The sequence below is a fragment of the Schistocerca serialis genome, chromosome 3, assembly GCF_023864345.2.
Source record: "Schistocerca serialis cubense isolate TAMUIC-IGC-003099 chromosome 3, iqSchSeri2.2, whole genome shotgun sequence".
NCBI classification, from domain to species: domain Eukaryota; kingdom Metazoa; phylum Arthropoda; class Insecta; order Orthoptera; family Acrididae; genus Schistocerca; species Schistocerca serialis.
The window spans coordinates 828,600,236-828,618,696 of record NC_064640.1 but is presented as its reverse complement, the minus strand read 5'-3'; the positions used below and the strand labels follow the sequence as shown (position 1 = coordinate 828,618,696).

The 18,461-nt window shown below is 37.7% G+C and overlaps 1 protein-coding gene across 1 annotated transcript; it reads right to left on the bottom strand.

Annotated features, from left to right (window-relative positions):
* Positions 1–5,816: 5,816 nt before the first annotated feature.
* Positions 5,817–17,479, bottom strand: LOC126471250 (prostatic acid phosphatase-like). Its single transcript, XM_050099368.1, has 3 exons — positions 17,249–17,479; positions 16,954–17,165; positions 5,817–5,969 (listed from the first exon to the last, which is right to left on the bottom strand). Exons 1-3 carry the CDS (start codon positions 17,265–17,267, stop codon positions 5,817–5,819), a joined length of 384 nt encoding a protein of 127 aa, XP_049955325.1. The 5' UTR covers positions 17,268–17,479.
* Between the last annotated feature and the right edge of the window lie 982 nt (positions 17,480–18,461).

Below are 18,461 nucleotides of genomic sequence, written 5' to 3'. Positions count from 1 at the left end.
CTGAATATCCATATTAATGGCTTATGTTCTGTTGGCACTGTAAACCATTGTCAATGTATGTACTGTCGCAACTGTTTCACTGTATATCCTGTAGCCAATACTTCTTCCTCTTTGGCGCTATAGTTTAATTCTGCCTTGTTTAATGACCCAGGTGCATATAAAATGGGCAAGTCATCACCAACTTTCTTGTCTTGTGATGTAATTGCTCCCAGAGCTGCACTGCTTGCTTCTGTTGTCACTATGAATGGCTTTCAAAAATCTGGCTACTGATGTAATAGTGGATTAACCAACTTCTCCTTTATTTCCTCAAATGTATCATTTTGTTTTTTGTAGCATTCATATTCTATTCCTTTCTTTAGCAATTCATGAAGTGGCTTCACAATAAACCATCAGTGGTAACCAATTAGATCTACAGTTCTTTCATTGTTCTCGGCTGTGGAAAGAATTACACCTTTTCCACCTTTACCATGTCTGGTACGATTCCCTTCTCTGTAATACAATGACCCAAGAAAATCGTATCTTTTCTTAAGAACTCACACTTATCTAGTTGCAGCTTTAATTTATGCTTTCGAACCCTATCAAAATTTAAACAGAGCTTCTCATTATGCTCCTGCAGATTTATTCTTTGCCACACTATATCATCTAGATACACAAAACATGTTATCCCTTGCAGACCTGCCAAATCTTTGTTCATCAGTCACTGAAAACAAAATGGATCTCCTTTCAGTCCTACTGGTATTTGGTTATACTCATAATGTTGATGGTTTGAGCTTAATGCCATCTTATCGCTGTCCTTTTCATCCACCAATATTTGATGGTATTCACTTGCAAGGACAAGCATCAAAAAGTACTTTGCCTGCCTTAGGTGTTCCAAGATATTGGAGATATTTGGTAGTGGAAATGCATCACCTATTGTGACCATGTGCACTTACTACGCACATGTAGCCCACTATAGTTGTCAGAACCAACAATAAAGGTGGATTCCACACACTCTTACTTTTGACAATTGTTTCATCTTTCAGCATCTGTCTATCTGCTCTTTTGAGACCTCTTCCTGTTCTTCAGGCATTCTGTATAGTCTAGTATTCACCAGCAACCTCACGTTCTGTTGCTATTGGTATTCTACACATGACTGTGGATGTATATGAGAATTTCTCACCTGGTAGATGGAATACATTTCCATACTCTTTGCAGACTGCTTCTAATGCATTCTTTTCTTCTGCATTTAAGAGATTCACTCTCAATTGTTTTTGCAAAGTGCTTGCACAGTTTCCTGTCTTTTCTATGGCTTCCTTACTACCTTTTATTTCACGCACCTTTACTAATCACAATAATTCTTCCATCGATAACTTGACATTTTTAGAATTTTTCTTTGGCCTCTGGCAAATTTATTGCACTTACTATGCAACTGCCATTTCACACTCTCTCTAATGACTCCAGTATGTATACCTAAGGTACAATTTTTTTTATCAGGATAATTACTTCCCTTTCACTATGAACTTTATCGTCCATGTTCAACCACATTCTCTTTTCCTCGCATGGTCCATCTTCCCCATTGGACTCCTGACTCATCTCAAACTCATATCCTTTCAGTTCCTCCTCCACTTTTAAGAGCATGTCTTGCCCTTGGAATCCTAACACTTTTCCTGCGTAGTCTAATTGTACCTTTTGCTGTATTAGAAAATCTCTATCAGTCAACCTGTCATATTGGATGTCTAGTCCTGACCCACAGACATGAAACTTGTGTCCTATTCCTCCAGTATCCTTCAAACACAGATGCATTTCCACCACATCTAATGTACTTACTGCTTCACTGGTGATACACTTCAGCTGAATCCTTTCTGCTTCATCCATTATAACTGCACAATTTACATGGATATTATTTCTCTTGAACAAGTTAAACTGTGCCCCCATGTCTACTAACAGCTTTAACTTCTTACTTAACTTTTACAATATAACACTAGCACTTTTTTTTGTGGCACAGTCTATGATCTGCACAATGGGCTTTCTTAATGCAACAATGCCTGACTGTACCGCTTTGTCATTTTCTTGTTTCCCTGAACTTCTTACTTTACCTTGGCTTGCTATGCACTGGCAGTCTACCCTTCCTCCATGCATGCCAACATGCCAAAGTCCTTTATGACAATCTATAGCACAGTGCCCAGTTTGTTCACATTTGCAACAAGTCACATCTCTTTCTCTGATACACAGTACACCACAGTTACGCAGCAGATCACACTGCAAGCATCCCCATTCACTCAGTGAATGTGATCCATTTACCTCTCTAGAATTCTCTTTTAACATGTTTGGATCTATTTCCATCACTTCTTGCCCAAACCACACATTCCTCACCTATATGACCTGATTTTTCACAACCATAGCAAAACTTTATGAATTTTTTGGTGTCATAGCCCATATCCTTCCTTCCACCCTTTTTCTCCTACATTTGCTTACTGTATGCCCTCTCAATCCACACACAAAACATTTCAATTCCTTACTTTCATTAGGTAATGATATTGGTTCATTTGTATGCTCAGTACTTGTTTGTGGACTTATTCCTCTATCTCTCATTGACAACAGTATACTTTCTTCCTGCAGTGCCAATTCCACTGCTAGGCTAACGTAATTTTGTCACTGTGATTTCTAATTGTCATTTGAATTCTATCATTAGTCAACCCTTGTATGAAACATGCTCTTCCTAAAAATTCTACAAACTCTGTGGCATCTTTATGGTTCTCTCTATTTGTAGTCCTGTTTACAGCTGCCAAAAAGTGTATCTGCATTTCATCAATGTTATTTGCCCACAACAAGATTGGTTCCCCACAGCCTAGTCTCGCCTGAAATATCCTGCAAGCATAAAAGTCTATTGTCCTCTTACTCACATAGTTCTCTTTTAGAATGTGCTTCACTTCTTCCCACATCCCATTCTCTCACAAACAGATTTAGCCAAAATTCCATGTTCACTAATTCAAACATATATTCAATAAATTCCCTTATGTCTCTCCTGTTACCATCAGAAGAGTTTGCTATAACACACTATGTTCCTTCAAGAACATACATTACCATTTCCTACTGAACTTATTTTGCTAAGTGGAGCTGTTTTAAACATCTTACAGCTAGTAACTTATAATTATAGTTACGACTATTACAAGTTACTTCAGATTTGTACCATTTTATTGTGGTGCTTTGAGACAAGTTTACTGCACTGAGTCAATGCCATCACTCACTCTTGCCGCTGCTACTGCTGCTGCTGCTACGACTGGGCCCCTGGTCCCGAGCTCTTGGACCTTCAGTTGCTTGGGCATGTCCTTATAACCACAATCTGATGCCTCAGCCATTGACCTGCTTGGCTATGTGGGCCCCACACTCATCCTTGACACCGCCTCTGCTACCACAGCCCACTACCAGCTAGGACTCCGTATGGAACTCTGCTGTCATGGAGCAGAATTTCTACTAGGCTAAAAGCTGCTAGCTGCCATAACTTATTGCAATTTTCCATAGTTGCTGTAGCAACCCAAGTAAGTTGGTTACCTTCCACATGACTTTGTGAAAGCCTTTTGTTTGCCCCATACCTGGCACCAAAATTATTTCTTTCTGTCATGTCTCAAGCATGAGTGTTGATAGAGTGTGTGACACAGTTCAAAAGAAGGGAATTAAGGGAATTATCCAGTTGGCCTATGTGAGAGGGCGTCTTGACCTGGCTATAATGTTCTTTCCTTTGTTACAGAAGTGACTTGAAATAACCTCAACTGGAAATGGTTTGCAAATTCTAAATTTATTCAGAAAATAGTTTCAAACTCTTGCCATAGTTGCCTTGAAGGAGATGTACACATGTAGAGGCCAAGTGTTAGCACAGAGATGGTGACTGGGCTAGCACTGTTCCGACTGGTTTGAAATGAGACTGTCAGTATTAATTAAGCCTGCACCCACTGTATGACACAGAGTTCCCCAGCAATTCACCTATGATTAAATTAACAGTGTTGATGTTAAGACTTGGCTATCTTCTATGGATACAACAATATGCTGATATCAAACCATTATTCAAGAAAAGGCTCCAAAGAAGATATGGAAAACTACCATCCCTTCTCTCATCTTCCAGCATTTTCTAAAATATTTCAAAGGTTGCTGCAATACAAGTTAGAAATTTAATTTAAAAAATTTGTGTCATCTCAGTAAATTAATTTGGTTTCCAAAAAGAGAAAACTCAGGAAACTACAATAACTTGTTTTTTACTTATCAAAAACCTTTCACAGTGTAAACCACTATTTACTTATACACAGATTGGAAAAATATGGCATTGAGGGCTGCATTTTACTTTGGTTTAATTCATATGCTGTCATTCAACAGAAAATGGAATCAGAGTGGAAAACCATTTTAAAAGGAATTTCACAAGGCTCGGTATTAGAGCAAACATCATTTTTTATGTAAATGACTCACCACTCAACATAATTTCTCATTCAGTATTATTTACAGTTGGTGCAACAGTGCTGATTGAATACAGCAATGCAGACATACTTCCCAAAAATAATGCACATGCCCAATGCTGATTGAATATAGTAATGCAAACAAACTTCCCAAAAATATTGCAGGTTTCCTAGAAAAATTTAATACCCAATTCCACTGAAGTGGATTAAAATTAAGTATTTCAAAAAATTCAACCATTGCAATTTAAAACCATACAATCAAAAGCAAATCATATTCAGATAAAGCAAAAAATTCAGGAACTAAAAGAATCAGACTGTGTCAATTTCTTGAAAATGCATATGGATGAAAAACTGTCATGGTCATCACATATTGCACACTTTGCAAATAAATTAAACAGCCTGGCATTTGCTATGGCAGTTGAAACCAACACGACAACATGTACACAAGAAAAATAGTGTGCCATAGTTACTTTGAACCCATGCTAAAATATGGCATTGCCTTTTGGGGAAACACAGGTAACATGAAAAGAATACTGACCTTGGCAAAAAAAAACACCAAACAAACAAATTATATGAAACATGCACAAGGAAGGCCAAGAACGCCTTGTCAACCACTACAAAGGGATCTGAATATATTAAGTGTTCTGCCCCCGTACATACATGGATTATTGCACACATCAAATCTTGTCCATTTTTAATAAATAGTTTCCAGCATACATACAATTCAAGGAATTAAGAAAAGTTCATGTTTGCAACTCTCAGTTTTTCGTCCACACTTTGCACTACATAGGAATGATGATTTGTAACAAATTAAAAGATAAAATTTAAAATAGGATCAAGAATAGTTTTCTGAAGAGAAAATTGTACAGCATGCTAGTCCAAAAGTGCTATTACTCAGTAGAGGAATTATTGAAGGATAATGTTGTTACTTGACAAAGAATACAGCAGAAGGAAATAAAATATGTAAACCTACATTATTTCAAATAGTGATCAGTTTCCATGTAGCTTATGAAATTAAATGATATATTATAGTTAAACTGTACATGAACACAGTACACTGAAACTGGACTTTTAGTATAACATTGGTGAGTCACTAGTATGTAAGTTTATGATTTAACTTTTAAAGTATATTATGTGAAAATAAGTTTATAATTCTGATAGCTTTGTGATGAAATAAGGATGACCAGATTTCCTTCTCTCTCAATAAAAATGTATTATGTACATGTAACAATTTTAAATTTATCTACAAAAAAAGTGACAAAATGCAATCTCACATTTATCAGATACACACTGAATATGGTACAATTTTATGAGGCAGTGTAATAACATATATGGCATGAAATATTTTATTATTAATATAAGTGTACAATCACTTTTCTGAAAATCTGTTATTTAGCTGTCTAGCTTTTGACATTCCACTGTCCAGTCATCTGGTAAAACAGGTTTCATCAGATCTACAAATTGCTGCAAATGACACTTGTCTGTGCAACCAGGAGTGTTGAGAACATGTGGCTCACAGTCAGAAGCATTATTCAAATACAATACCTGTAACAAAGTCAACATTAATTTAATAATACATTGTGTGTATAAGGTGATATTTGATTGGTAAAATATTTTGTTATTATAATGAAAATCTTGATTGAATATAGTGACATGTGATGAAAGTTAGCCATCCACTCACCAGTGAAGTAATGCAACCATGAGAATGTTGTAAGAAAACTTGCTTGTATGTGTGGTAACAGACATACAAAACAAACATCCTTTAATCCATTTCTAGAAACTTTGAGTTCTGTTTTCACTTAAGATACATGAGATAGAACTGAATAGGGTCCACACATTTATTATAAAGATTCAAAGGTGCCATGCAAGCTGTATCGTAAACTTCTTCACTATACCAATTAGCACAAAAAATTCCAAACCCAAAACATAAACAGTCTGAAGAAGTACTAGACAAAGAAAGAATACTCCACTTCCAGACATCACTTTTTTGAAAATAAGCCATTAAAATGATAACAAAAATCATAAGGTCACTGAAAAACAGCAAATCTTCCAATTATAACAGTATAACAAGTGAAATACTAAAATGTTGTCCTAACTTGATTGTGCCTCATCGAGTCACCTTTACAATACTCTGATGCATCAAGGTATGTTTCATGAATGACTGAGGTACACAGTTATAGCAGCTGCTTGTGAAAGCTGTAAAAATATATTACTTCAAACTGTAGCTCAGACATCACCCTTTCCAAGTTCTTAAAATTTCTAAGAAGGTAGCTTATTACAAAGGAATGTGGAACCATATTTCTTAAAATTTTATTAACAACTCAGTCTGGATTCCACAAAGGCTTCTCCACAGAGAAACTGATATTAAACACAGGAATAAGATTAAATTCCGAGTGGGAAAACATTAAATATTGAGCCCTGTAAGCATCAGTGCTTGGTAGACCCTTGTTCTTGACTGGCATAAATAATCTGTCTGTGACATCTTAGGACTTTTCTGAATTATGATGGCTATTGATGACAGTTACACTGAAAAAGATCCCACAAAAAAACTGGAGAATTATATAATATAACTACAGCCATTTCATAGCAAACACTTAAACATTTAATCGTTGAGATGGTCTGCTTGCTTTGCAATTATAAATTTTACCTTATCTACCGCTCCTATAATTTATAAGAGAATTTGGACGGAAGCTGTAAATTCAACTTAACTCTGATGTTTGTATTAAACAGGTTTTGACATTGTCATTAGGTACACAACTAATATTGTTCTGTGTAAAGTTACATAAAACAGTTACTGAGCTGTGTAAGTGGAAGAGTAGAATCCAAAATAGCTACTTTTCTCACAGTATACCCATATGAAGTAATATATACACATACCTTGGTATCAAATAGACTGCCTAACAAAAAAAATTGAAGCACTCAGAAGGGGAGGAGAAGACAAAATAAAACTTAATGTGCTGAGAGGATCTACATCTACATCCACACACATACTCCTGAAGCCACTGTATGGTGCATGATGGAGGGTACCCTGTACCACTACCAGCTATTTCCTTTTCTGTTTCACTTGTAAATAGAGTGAGCAAAACATGACTAACAATATGTCTCTGTATGTGCCCTAATCTCTCTAATCTTATCTTCTAGGTCCTTACACAAAATGTGCATTGGCAGCAATAGAATTGCTCAGAAGTGAGCCTCAACACTCATTACTTGCATGTTGCTTGAACCTACTGGTAACAAATATAATAGCCTGCCTCTAAATTGCTTCAATGTCTTTCTTTCATCTGACATGGTGCAGATCCCAAACACTTGTACAGTACTTAGCAATGAATCACACTAATTTCCTGTATGCAGTTTCCTCTACAGATGAACTGCACTTCCGTAAAATTCTCCCAATAACCCCAAGTCAACCATTCAGCTTCCCTACTACAGTCCTTGCCTGCTCATTCCATTTCATATTACTTTGCAATGTTATGCCCTGATATTTAAATGAGGTGACTGTGTCAAGCAGAACACTACTAATATTGTATCCAAACGTTATGGGTTTGTTGTCTTTACTCATCAGCATTAACTTACATTTTTCTACATTTAAAGCTAGCTGCCATTCATCACACCAACTACAAAATTAAATATAAATTTTGTCTAAGTCACCTTGTATCATCCTACAGTCACTCATAACAACACCTGCCCAAACACCATAGTACTATCAGCAAAAAGCCACAGACTGCTACTTACCATGTTCACCAGATCATTTACGGGACACTCATGATGATACCCTTGTCTCTGATGAACACTCACTGGTGAGGACAATTTACCGGGCTATGTTACTCAAGAAACCTTCAAACCACTCACATATCGTGTACCTATCTCATATGCTTGTGCCTCCGTTAACAGTTGGCAGTATAGCACTGTGTCAAATGTTTTATGGAAATCTAGGAATATGGAATCTGCCTGTTGCCATTCATCCACAGTTCACAGGATTTCATGTCAGGAAAGGACAAGTCACTTTACTTTGATGATTACAAAATTAGTCAAATTTACAAAGAGCCCATTTACCAGTTTAACATTTCAGCCCCTCTGGCCTGTAAGCATGTGCTGGTTCAGCTGGGAAAGGTGTCATAAAGCTGTTGTATACTACCCTAAAGTAAACTGGTTTACATCTTTTGTAATTGGTCCTTGATTTCCCAGACACTGGCACCAGGACAAAGTTGACGTCTGAGCTGGCCCCACGCATGTTCTATTGGGAACAGATCTGAGGATATTTCTGACCATAGTAGTACCTCAATACCATGCAATCAGTTAATAAAGACACATACCATGTGAGGACAAGCATTGTTCTGTTAAAAAATGGCATGAGAGGAAAAACTTGAGGACATATGATGTCCATAACATGCCATTGTGCCGTGAGAGTTCCCTCAATCACTTCCAATCACAACCTTAAATTCACACCATATTGGCTCCCCACACTGTGAATCCAGGAGTATCATCCCTATGCCTCTCCAAAACAGTTGACAAATAGGATGTCTCCCAGGCTGCCTCCATACAAGTCAGTGGTGGAAATCCAGGGTAGTGCAGAACTGCAATTCTACACTGAACATAATGACACCCATAACATGCCATTGTGCCGTGAGAGTTCCCTCAATCACTTCCAATCACAACCTTAAATTCACACCATATTGGCTCCCCACACTGTGAATCCAGGAGTATCAGCCCTATGCCTCTCCAAAACAGTTGACAAATAGGATGTCTCCCAGGCTGCCTCCATACAAGTCAGTGGTGGAAATCCAGGGTAGTGCAGAACTGCAATTCTACACTGAACATAATGACACCATTCATCAGCAGTCCATGCTTCCAATACTTGTCAGTCATGAGACCACTCAAAGTGCAGCCAGGGATGTGAATTCCCTATTCTGGCTGCTGCTAGCCTATGACCAATGGTGTGGGATGACACAATGTTGCAGGGAGTCAATTACTTGTTTCTGGATGGCACGTGCAAATGTGAAGAGGTTATGATGAGCTTGGTGGATATTACAGTGATCATCTCTTGTGTTGTCAGATATTGTCCACAAGAATCTTGATGATGCATATGCCTGCTGTCACATTCTCATGTGGTCCAATACCAGGACACTGTCACATCCATATGCCCCACAAATATCTGGATATTGCACAATTTGCCCAGCTGGCCAAATGAGGACCCACAATGAGGCCCCTTTCAAACTCTGTAAGCTGCTGATAACACAGTCTCATTAGATGATGAAATATGTCCATGCCCTTCACAGTGAGCAGCCAACATTGATGTTGTTCACACCCCTCATAAAACCTACCAGGCCTGGTAACAACACTACACATGAACAACACAAATGTATTCCAGTGGCTGTTCCACCTGTCACACATAATTACAACTCTAATCATTTACATACCCACTGATGGTGTGTACATGTATGAAGTTACAATGACATCTGACCATGACCATGACTTCCAGGTGCTTCACTTTTTTTTATCAGGTGTTGTAAAATGATACATGTTTATCCTAATGTTTTAACTCTATATTTCGGATCACTTTCCCTGACATGGGCATCTGTCATATGGGACAACAAGGAAATCTGAACAGGTGAAAAACTTTCTACTTCAATGACATTTCATCTGTTCCAGTGTCTTCAGGGCTGAATATAGTTCTACAATTCGCTGATGAGCCATAACATTATGGCTAGTTACATAATAACATGTTGGCCCTTTTTGGAACACAATACAACAGCTATTCTTCATGGCATGGTGTCACCAAGTCCTTATTACTTTCCCAGAGAAATGTGCCCACAAGTAACAGACTGATGGTGTGTGAGCAAGGAACTGACATTGGATAACACCCCAGCTGTGTTCCATCAGATTCACATCAGGCAAATTTGGTGGCCAAGGCATCAGCCTGAGCTCAATATCATGCTCCTCAAACCACTGTAGCATGAGTGTGGCATATGAAATGGGCAGTTATCCTGCTGGAAGATGCCATTGCCATTGGGGATGACATCTAGTGTAGAGGGCTGCAGGTGGTCCACAATAATGGTCACGTAGTCTACAACTGTCATGGTGCTTTCAATTACTACCCCAGGTACCACAAAAATCAAGGTGAATGTCCCCCATATCGTATCACTGCCTCCACTGACCTACACCAAGGGTGCAGTGCATGCTTTGAGCATCCTTCCACCTGGGTGATGGCATATGCTGACATGACCATCAACTTGGTGTAACCACAAATTTGATTCATCTGACGAAGTGACATGTTTCCTTTGGTCCACAACAGAACAGTAATGAGGACTTGGAAAAATAGGCACCTGCCAAGGGTGCAAACACAGAGGGAGAGTAAAAAAGTCCATTGAAAAAAAGACAGTTCAAAAACTACCAAGGAGAGCTAAGCTAGTTCTGCTACCCCTCATTTTGTTATCTTCTGCCTGCAAGAAGAAGCCTTTCCCTCTGGCTGGTGTTACAGTGTCATTTTGTCCCAGTATTATCATAAAGAAATGAGTACCACTGAACAGATGTCTACCATTAACATGAATTATTTGGCAACAGAGTGCTTGGCTGACACAGCTGCATCAATGGATTTTTTGCTGCGGTGATGTAGTTCCTCAAAGCAAATATATGCTTCTGACCAAAGGCTGTTTCAGCTAAAGTATATAACACAATAATACATGAAATGTAACGTAGAGCTTACATATATCACACTCCTTCATCTTACTTACCTGTCAAAAAACACTGTAAATGAAACCTCTGTATCTTATCCTGAAAACTGTACAGCTGAATTTGCTGACAAATAAAAATTGCTGGTGGTTGAATTTGAACTAGTGGCCCGCAGCACACATGCTAACCTCTAGACTGGACTGTATGCACAACATCTCATGGCAATATTGGCACAGACAAGCTAGTTAACAAAATAGCTGCTTTCAGGTTCCAGCTGAAAGAACAGGTGAAAAGCAGTGATATGGCCCCCTTTTGGATATTTGTAAAGGATAGGTCAAGGAATCCTTATCCAGTCATCACAGTAGCTCTAAGGATATTTAAGGACAACACCAGTGATTGCAGCACACAATTTTAGATAATAAGAGAAGCTACTTAAGGTCAATTATGGTGAAAACTGACTGTAAAATTTAGATATTTTGTCAACAGAACACAGCTGCTAAATGTGACTTTTATAACATAATCAATGAACTTGTTTCACTCAAATGAGGAAATTGCAAATTAAAATTGTAACCCTTCTTATTTTATTTCTGATTAGTAATTTAAGCACTACTAAAATAGGGGTGTTCAATAAGTAGTGCAACATTTTTTTTTCTGAAAACAGATTTTCAACCAAAATTGGCTGAGGAAAAAAATGGGTTGCATTACTTGTTGGAAGTCCCTTGTAGTGTATGAGAAACAAATAAAATGTATTATATATCATACTTAATACAGTGTGCAATAATTGTCATAAATAATAAAATTTAGATTTTTTTACTTTCAGATTTTCAAAAAATTTATACAAGGTTTAATTTATTTACAACATTGATACTTTTAATTTGCTGTATGTAATATTTTATATTATCAATACAGTTAATTTAAGCAATTTTTTCAGTAATGTTCCATTTTCATTAAACTATACTTACAAGAGTATAAAATTTGCTAAATCTGTGTAGGAAAAACTGCAGGAAAATAGTTTCATGGCAGAGGAGGTTGGCATGCAGGCAAGGGGGAGGGTGGGGTTGGGGGTGGGGGGTCAGTGGAATGGAGTGGGGTGTCACAACTTTGGCAGTCCTACCAGGGGTTCAGTATCACCTTAGCATGTCTCTGATCCAGAGTCCAATCTTGATTATGCCATGCCAACTGCAAGCATATTTGACAATGCTATCAGATCATCAAGGGAACAAATAGGCAATGTCTGCTGCAGAGCCCCACGTTGAATGGTGTGCTCTGAAACACTTGTGCCTGCATCAGCATTGTACTTTGTCATCAGATCTACCACAGATGACTATCTATCTGGCATAGAGTGGGCAATCCTTCAACATCCATGTCCTATAATGATGCATAGACATCCAACACTTTGTTGCCTATTGATGATTTCACTATCCTTCAACCATTTCCCATAGATGCTCACAAGTGTAGCATGAGAATAGCCAATGAGCTCTGCTGTTTCTCTGATTCTTATTCTTTGGTGCCAGCCTGTAACAATGTACACTTTGTTAAAGTCATTTATGTGTCAGTGGGTTTCCCCATTTGTTGCCCATATCATTTCAAGAATGATTCCGTAATTGTCTCTGCTTCATTTATATACTTTCTTTGCCACGTCACTTGCTTGCACCACCAACAGGTAGTATTCAGTCTCATGGTGGCAATGGTGAAAATGCTTTGGCTCATCATTGTTTATACACCACAATAAAGTTGAGGTAAATACTTGTTTAAAATTTTACCGAATAAAGCCTTAAATATATGTACAAAGCTCATTTATTTTTAAATTGTTTCAAACCCAAGAAGCCAAAGGGCACCCTCTCAGTCTTTATTCATTCTTCACATCCGCCTCTAAAACAGAAGTTTTATTTGGATTCAAAAGGCACTGTTGCTTACAGATTATGAAATGGTTGTTATGTTTGCGGGCTGATATACGTGGGGCCTCACCAGTCCAGACACAGACTGGGAATAGGGCTCATTGAAAACACCCCAATGACTAAATTAATTCCTCACAGTACACTGCACATGAATTATTTTAAACCTATCATCCCAACCCAAGTTGGTATTACACGAAGACTCTGTCGAACTAGAATACACAGGCCGCTACCTATGACATACTATGACACACATTTTAAAACATCCAGAGCTTTCAAGAACCTTACTCTCAGGTCCATATGATGTAGCAGCCATGAAGTTTAAAATCAAATGTGCTCCACAAACCTCATACAGGGAGTTCAGAAATCCCCATTACAAAGTTCTACAACTTGTATAGGGGACTCAATAAAGAGTAATTTGATGAGGAACCCATGTCCAGATGCGTACTGCTTCTGTTGTATGATGGTTTCAATTCAGATGTTTAACTCATCCACTTCTGCTTGAGGAATTGAATTAGGCATGACACAGTACTATTATTAGGTAACAGTTTGAGAGGAAATGTAACAAAACATTCATTTACCACTTAAGGACATTTGATTGTATTAACACTTAAACACTGAACATTACCTGTTTACATTACTCCAAAACAAAAAAGAACCTAGCATACTCTATGTACAGAACATAAAATTTGCCTAGAGATGATGTGGTCATTACTGAAGGTTATTCAAAACAAATCTTTCACCAGGCAAGTAACATGTGATGTTGCCCAATCTTGGATGAAAATAGTGGTGTGGACACAGTTGCATTTTTGCAAAGTTGGAATCACATGTCGCACAAGGAGGTCCTTATATTAAACAGATGCCAGTGTACACCTTATAGGCCTGTGAGGTGTCATCCTCAAAGAAAAACAGACAGAGAATGAAGGAGCTTATAAAATCCCATCACTCAGTCACATAAGTCATGTGTAATGGATGTTCCTGCACAACCCCATATGTGACAATTTTGGACATACACAACACTGTGCAGAGTAAAATGTGCTTTGTCCACCTTAAGGATATTCCATGGCCACGTGTCACCCAGTTCCATCTGTGCCAAAAAATGATAGACAAAGTCATGGAGTTGTAGCCTTTCTTGAGGCTTCATTTGATGCACATTCTGAATACTGTACGGGCACTAGTGTAAAATGCATCACAAAATCTTCTTAACTGTTTCCCAGGACAGAGAGAATTCCCATGACACAGCCTGAGCACTGGTTGCAGAATCTGAAGCACGTGCTGCATGGCAGGCTATAGCTACAACAACTTCATCAACAACTGCTGTGGGAATGAGTTGCCTCCCTCTCCCTCCTGCACCACCTTACACATCTGTTTCTTCAAATTTCTTTGTTATATTTTATAGCCCATTTATTAACATCAGGCTTCTTTGCAGTTGTTTCTGTTGATAATATTCCCACAATGCAGTGCTGCTATTGCTGGCATTCTGATAAAACAACTTTACCAGCAGTGTATGATCTTTCTTCTCAACAGTCATTACATTCCGTATGCAAAACTTAACCCTTTATACCAAGTCACTTCACAAAAGAAGTCAACACGCATTGCCCAGTGACAAACAGCATACTGACATTGAAACAGGGAACATTACACATGCATTCTGATTGCTTACAGCACCATATTTTCACTTAGTGGCAGAAAGTGGCACTATTATCTTTTTCAGCGTACTTCGCAAATGCACTCATTAATGAACATACCTATGATGATGTCACCATCCTGCGATGTATATGGCCTGCACTGCATCACTCAGAACTCTTATGTTTAAATGTAACCACCTAGTATTTCCTATGCAGGTGGTAAGGGCAACACTTTAAGAGCTACTCGAGCATGTGTAGTCCTTCCCAAGTTTTTAATATGGGATTGAAAAAGCATTGCTCCACCAATCATGAAATATCGCATTACCTAAATACATTTTAAAAGGGTGAGGGGGGCATATCTTTAATTCTCTTGCTATGAGCTCCTGTAGCATACTGTAATAGACTATCATGACCAGGTAATATCAGAAGCTGCAGACAAAACAAATTCAAGCTCCAACATGCAGAAGGGATTACTGTAAGCTTCATGACTGGTAGAACAAAAGTCCCAACAATCCAGTTCTACAAACACTTTGCATTATTGGAAAACTGGATCCTAACTAGCAGGGGCAGCGACCATGACAAAATGTTCCACCATTTTTTAGATTTCCATTTGCATTACAGCAGAAACTTGATAACTTCTCTAAATGGAGTGGTCAAGAACTGTTTCTCTTCTTAATAACTCAACAATATTTTATCTTTGCAATCCATAAGGCTGTTTTTTCCAACAGCTGACTTATCTTGAATGCAGACAGAACTGGGAAACTAACTTTGATTGCAAAGTGGCACTCGAAAGTGGCAACAGAAATGACTTGAGCCTTTTCTAAATCACTCAGAATAATTTGTTACTTCAGTAACCTACAATAAACTTTAGCTAGTTGCTGAATAAGTTGTTTTGCATGAACTCTGTATAATTGTAGAAGTAATTCATTATACCTAGCTGCCTTTTCTCTGGTGGCCAAATTTTATCTGGATTTTTCCACCAGAGTTTCTTTTTAAGGTTTAGCCTACCACAAATAAGTTCCACATCATTATATATTTTCATCCATAGAAGACATATTGAAGACTTCACAGCATCAGAATATTTAAGAGTTTCAAGGAATCATGTAAAAGAAGACTTTACATATTGGCACCAATCATTAACTCCAGAATCTTTCTACTTCAATGGTCAACAAGAAAATGATATCAGACGTAAGTAATACAGTACATAAACATTTTTTTTAAAATTACAGATAATATTTTATCAGCAGGCTGCTCTCCACCAGCAAAATATCTCCACTTAAAATGCTCTACATCTGAGAAATCTCATTCCTTAACGAGTACAACTTTAAAAGACATTCTCCAAATTATTAGGAATATGAAATTTCCCTCTTATTTAGCCTCAGTGATATACCTAGCTACATAATAAAAAGAGGTTGGTAATGAGATAAAATTTGTGTGTGATACAATCAAATGTTCCTTAAGTTAGTGTCCTGGGATCTGTCATCACACAGATTCATTTATTTATTATGACTGCATTTGGTTCTCTGACTGCTTTTGGTTCTCTGAAAATCACCAGATCTTGTGGAGCATGTATCTTCTGCAGTTTATATGCCTGTTACACATGGGCCACAATGCATGTGTTGTCTTCCTTGAAAGCAACTCCTTATTAACAGCACATCAGTTTGGCATTCATAAGAAAATAATTCAAACACCGAAGCTCTCTCTTCATTTAATAATCTGAAACAGTGTGAGTCAATCTAAAACATTACCCTTCTAGTCTTTTTATGAATCCAACAATAGCCTTTGAACTAGTAAATTAATATCTGCTCTTACATAACTGGATATATATGGTACAAGATGTGTCTACAATCAGTTTCTCCAATCCTGTCTGTCAAATATAAGGCATCTGATGGAAATAACAACACCTGATGGAAGAACAACTCCTTCAAATAAATTATCCATCACCTCAGGAGTACCACAAGGCTCAATGTTACATTTAATACTCTACATTTGTTAGTACTGATCTCCCTGGAAACCTACTATCAACAGTACTTGTGTTATTTGTTGATAATGCAGCCTTCTCCTCACCTAACACTTCACAATGGCAGAAAAGAAATGACCTAGACAAAAGCAATGAAAGGCCCTTGTACTGGCTGAATGAAAACAACCTTTTGTTGAACATGAATAAAACAGTCAATACGAGCAGAACTACCTTGATGATCTTCTGCTCATGAAAGCACGATCTATCATATTTTGTACCTAGCATGACTAATTACAGGAATAAATATATAGAATGTCAGTGCAGTCAACATAAATGTAAGACATCTAATTACTATTTTATATGCAATGTCAACATACCTTAACTTCATAACCACTGTCATTTGTTGAATGAAGTTCAATGATAACTGCTGCACCATACTGTGGCTTTAATAGCTCTGTGAACCCCATAGTTTGGAGAACATTCACAATGGTAACATCGTGGGCAGAAAACATGAGAAATTTTGGAGACACAGTTCTTGAAGTGTTACTTTGTGACTGGATTTTTTCTATAATGTGTTTCACTAAAGGACCTGAAAAATTTAAAATTATTTTAGAATATCTTACAGAATTATTGCACAGCTGCTAACATAAGTCAGAGAAGCAATAGACAAACCTCCATTAAGACGTTTCATGGTCTGACTTTCAGAAAACAAAGCCAAACTTCTGGCAGCCAGTGTCCTTAATTTATCTGGATAATAACCAGCAGTCCAAGCAGGAAGCTGCAGTTTACGTTTTTCCTGTAAAAGTTAAAAAACTGACAAGCAACACACTAAGCATTTCATCCTGGGAGAATGCCACAAAAAACAGTGTGCTATCAGTGCCATATAATATTATTCTTAGAAAGTCATAGAAGTGGCTATGAGTGGTAAATTAAAAGTAGTTAATCACTAGCTAGTGGAAATTTAAGAGCAAAAAATTATTCAGGTTTCAAATAACGGAACGAGTATAGACAACATCTACAGTATAGTTGAGGAATTGAGTGACCAATAGCCATGTTCCCAAATTAATGATGGGAATCTCTGGTGGTGAAGTACAGAAGACTTGCGCTATTCACAGGAGAACTTCTCACAGTGTGCATTATAGGGTAGCTTTGTAGCATATCGGATGAAGCCTGCGAGTCTAAGCAGTTACTGCAAAGCCCACATTGACAAACAGGACTGCATTTTGGTATGATTTTTCTACATCCAGTCACTTGAAGTTAGTTATAACTAGCAGTGTTGACATTGGCAGTTTCATGCACAATTTTAGACAACTTTTGAGAGAATGTATCTATGTGTGCTGATAAGTTTCTTCTATCATCAAAGAATACTCCTAAACACCTGTAAACAGTGTTATGTATACTTCAACTGTAGTCTAGTTTACAAGTTGGATTCCAGTTTAAGGAAATTTTGCCCCTTAGGCAATGTATATGTAGTTTTATCTGCAGTCATTGGTAATGTCATATCCCTGCAGCAACACTGCTTCTTTGTATGTGCAGGGTTTAATTTTCTTTAAGCTTCTGTTTACAGCCCCAGAGACCACTTTCAAGCTATCATCAACATAAGCCAGAATTCAATCTGCTTAATCAGTGCCATCATACAATTCTAGCAGTGTCTCAGTTATCAAGATCTAGAAAATCTGTCTACATCATTGAGCCCTATAGCCAGCTCTTGGCAATCTTTTTTATTACCTTGTGCTGTCAAGTAAGCCATTTGCTGTACAACCTTACAGAAGTCCATGAAAGTTAAATGAAATGGCTCCCCACAAGACATACAGGATTATCATCACAGCACCTTCCTTTACTGATTTTTCTGGAGTTCCCTATCCAGGAAGAAATGAAACTCTGC

Excerpts from the sequence above, each read along its gene's own strand:
- LOC126471250 (XM_050099368.1), bottom strand. Across the intron at positions 5,970-16,953 it reads ACAGTGGTTATGAAGTTAAG|GTATTGTATTTGAATAATGC; the intron begins GTATGTTGACAT and ends ACTTTGTTACAG.